Source organism: Rhodamnia argentea, chromosome 2 (assembly GCF_020921035.1).
Source record: "Rhodamnia argentea isolate NSW1041297 chromosome 2, ASM2092103v1, whole genome shotgun sequence".
Lineage (NCBI taxonomy): Eukaryota > Viridiplantae > Streptophyta > Magnoliopsida > Myrtales > Myrtaceae > Rhodamnia > Rhodamnia argentea.
Genome location: NC_063151.1, coordinates 32,695,530 through 32,698,727, shown reverse-complemented (window position 1 = coordinate 32,698,727; position 3,198 = coordinate 32,695,530). Strand labels below are relative to the sequence as shown.

At 44.0% G+C, this 3,198-nt stretch overlaps 1 protein-coding gene across 2 annotated transcripts; it reads right to left on the bottom strand.

Annotated features, from left to right (window-relative positions):
* Positions 1-1,311: 1,311 nt before the first annotated feature.
* Positions 1,312-3,198, bottom strand: LOC115727593 (MRN complex-interacting protein). Of its 2 annotated transcripts, none has more exons than XM_030657872.2 (4): positions 3,004-3,198; positions 2,612-2,918; positions 2,231-2,392; positions 1,312-1,670 (listed from the first exon to the last, which is right to left on the bottom strand). In XM_030657872.2, the coding sequence occupies exons 1-4, from the start codon at positions 3,055-3,057 to the stop codon at positions 1,399-1,401; spliced, it is 795 nt and encodes a 264-aa protein (XP_030513732.1). In that variant the 5' UTR covers positions 3,058-3,198; the 3' UTR covers positions 1,312-1,398. The 2 variants fall into 2 exon arrangements, with proteins under 2 accessions (XP_030513732.1, XP_030513805.1); XM_030657945.2 differs by having other exon boundaries at positions 2,231-2,394; positions 2,617-2,918; positions 3,004-3,195.

Below are 3,198 nucleotides of genomic sequence, written 5' to 3'. Positions count from 1 at the left end.
AAGTTTAGAGTAAATGTATCACACGGATACAAGTTTGGGATTTTTTTTATCTAAAAAAAGTTTCAAATGAATATGTCATAGTGAACATAATTTAAAATTTTTTGTGGCTTTTTCCCTTTGGAATTAAGTAGAGTTATAAATGGAATGGGCAGCAAGATGAAAATGGGTTGGAATGGGCGTATGTCTTCCCAACCCATTTAAACTATACATGCTTAGGTATTTATTTCTTGGACCCATTTAAACCCGTTTTTGACATTTTAACCAACACATCTATGATTTGACCCATAGAGATGAGTTAAAGAACGGGTTTTGGACCCATTTTAACACCTCCGGTCTATGGTCTGAATAAGCAACTAACTTTCCCTCTCTATAGCTAGCGATAGTCCATGTACCCCTGAAATAATCACATTTGGGATGGCCAAGAAGCGACAGATGAATGGGAAAAACTTGATATGATGGTGACACGACAACATGAAAGTAATCAAGTCTGATGTGCGACAGCGAAGTGAGTGAAGTGGGGTCTCCCGCCGTTTTACCCGCGCAAAGCCCGCACTTGGGCAGAGGCCACAAGGGCGAGTGGGCTAACCAAGAGAGAATGCAAGAGTTCAGCAACATGATGATGAACAACCGCGCTCACTCTTAGAAGCTCCCATGTTTTGTAAAAGCAATGATGTCAGGCCCACCCACACACTCTCTCTCTCTCTGTCGATATATATCTTGTCACACAAAGTAGATGGTCCCAAAAAAAAAAAAAAACACCGGTAGAATCCCCTCCAAGGAAGAATTATCAAGGGGGGAGTTGCCTCACCGCATGGACTCTTCCGGTGGAGTTTTCCGGTGGGGTGTCGGAAAGGACAAGAGTCACTTCTTGCTCCCTAAAATCTGGCAGCGACTTTGCCATCCTAAAGATGGAGGTGGTCTTGGTTTTAGAACCTTTAGACCGGTCGATGCCAGCTTCAGTTTCAAAGTTGGCATAGACGTCTGCCTCTGATCAGAGGATACTTTAGGGCGACCTTGTGAGACCGAAATACCTTGGAAACTCCAAGGTGGTCTTCGAAAAAATGCAGCCCCAACTTCAGAGTCGTTCTGAAATCAGTGAAACCTATTTCAACAATATCTGGAAAAGCATAACTACAGTTGACTAACGGCACCACACAGCTAAGGTTCTTCGTAGGCAGGCATAGAAATTCTACATGCATGCAGAAGACTAGCGCACTCCTGCCGGATATACATGATATTTGGACAAGTATTAAAAAGATGCTCTGATTTTTTACAGTGATGTATGGTTGAACATGATCTCCAACACATGTGAAAAAAAGACACTGATTTACTAAGGTTGATGTATGGTTGGCTGGTTAGAATGCCTGAGGGAAATTATCAGGCTTGCAGAATGAAGCATCACATAAAATCTGGGTGAATATCGTCCTCTACCTTCTGATCATTTGTTTTAGATTCCAAGACACCATTACTAAATCGATCCACGTCATCTTTATACATGCCTACCTGCAAGGTATCTTCATCTTGTGACATGTAATTGCTCCATTTGGTGGTACTCCTTGTGACTGCAGTTGATTGACTGATCACTGGGTCGATGTCCTTTACTCCTTTGGAATTCGTCCGACCGGAAGTCCTGAAAGCTAACACATTTTGGTTCTTCTTCGGTTCTTCATCTGCAAATAAAAGTCAGATATGCTTAGGTTAGGAATTTGCCATGACTAGTCCCCATACCTATTTTGGCTTCATCTTCCGTGAACAAGCTGAGAAGGTCATAGGGCAGTCAAATTGGTTGTTTTTCATAATCCTAAAGGCATGGATGTTAGCAAATAGCTGCAATCTCCTCTCACGGTCTGCTAACAATTTAAGTAGGCAAATGGCACTCGAGACTCCTCAACTAATCGGAAAAGGTATCCAGCTTCAGCAATAACTGCAGATTCGTTTGAGCAAACTACGATTTGCTAACAAGAAAGTTGCTGATGCCCATTGAATTTGCATATTTGAGGGTACAAGGTACTCAATTACTATTAGCATCTCCTTGATGATCAAATCAGGGCTTCACTCGGATTTGCTCCGAGAATAGAACTCTGGATCGAAATTAACTGCTAGAACGATTAATTTTTCTCAAATGTCATCACATATCATATGGAGAATTGTGTGTCTTCCTAATTAAAGTTCTGCAATTAACTAATAGAGAAGACTCTTCCAGCTAGATGAATGCAAAGCCAGATCTTACCTGGAAAAGTAGTCTGTTTTCTGACATTTCTCTTGGTGAACGATGGTGTAAAGAGCTTGCCGCCCTTTGAACCAGGCGATTGACAAGAGGAGACGTTCAGTTTGGGCTTCTTGAGAATTTCTTTCGGAATTTCCGTCACAATCTTCATCCCCCCATCATCCTCTGCAATACTACCCAGAAAATTCATCACGTGAGAGACGAACAACAATACTACCCAATATCCAGTCCGCACGGTCCCAGAGTAATCATACTAAGACATGTCCAAACATCGCACTTCAACAGTTCGGGCAATAATGTCGCTCTTGATTCTATATCAGAATTGAGATTATATTTTGTAAGGGATGCGAATGGACAAATGGTCTCAGCTAAATAAATAGGGACCTTCTTCTTCTTCGGCGCGCATTTCTTGCTCGACATCGAGATACTCGCCCCAATCGCTTCTCTTCAGCTTCTTCCAGTCACCACTGCCCGCACGATCGTGGACCGCTCCTCCTCCTCCTCCTCCTCCTCCTTCGAGCGGTGGATCTAGGGCTTCGAGATCGGAGGACAGGCGCGACATGTTGAAGGACTGGACGAACTTGCGGACGTCCTTGGCCATGAAGCCCTGAGCGAAGACCTTCCTTACGGACTGCTTCTGGTTGCAGACGACGCACGTCCACTTGCTGCTGCTCTTCTTCTGCTGCTTCACCTGCCGATCCGACGACATTGGGACGACGCATTAGTGCTCCGAAAGAGAAAGAGAGAAAGACAGAGGCAGAGACAGGGACAGAGACCTGCATTGTGGCGCATTGGCAACATTGGAGAGCGATGAAGATCGTCGTCGCCATAGCTGAGATCGCAGTCCGCCAGAGCAGCGAATTGATCTTGCCGGTATTTGGGGATTTCTCTATTCAAACTGAGAAATTGGATTTGGCGCCGAGCATTTTCGGACTTTTCTGGGCTTGGGCTTAACCAATTCTCTCATAAAT

What these genes read in the sequence shown, in the direction of transcription:
- LOC115727593 (XM_030657872.2), bottom strand. Translation starts at nt 3,057, where the DNA reads ATGGCGACGACGATCTTCATCGCTCTCCAATGTTGCCAATGCGCCACA. An exon ending in GCGCGCCGAAGAAGAAGAAG is followed by an intron (nt 2,393 to 2,611) that starts GTCCCTATTTAT and finishes GTAGTATTGCAG; the next exon opens with AGGATGATGGGGGGATGAAG. An exon ending in AAAACAGACTACTTTTCCAG is followed by an intron (nt 1,671 to 2,230) that starts GTAAGATCTGGC and finishes TTTTATTTGCAG; the next exon opens with ATGAAGAACCGAAGAAGAAC.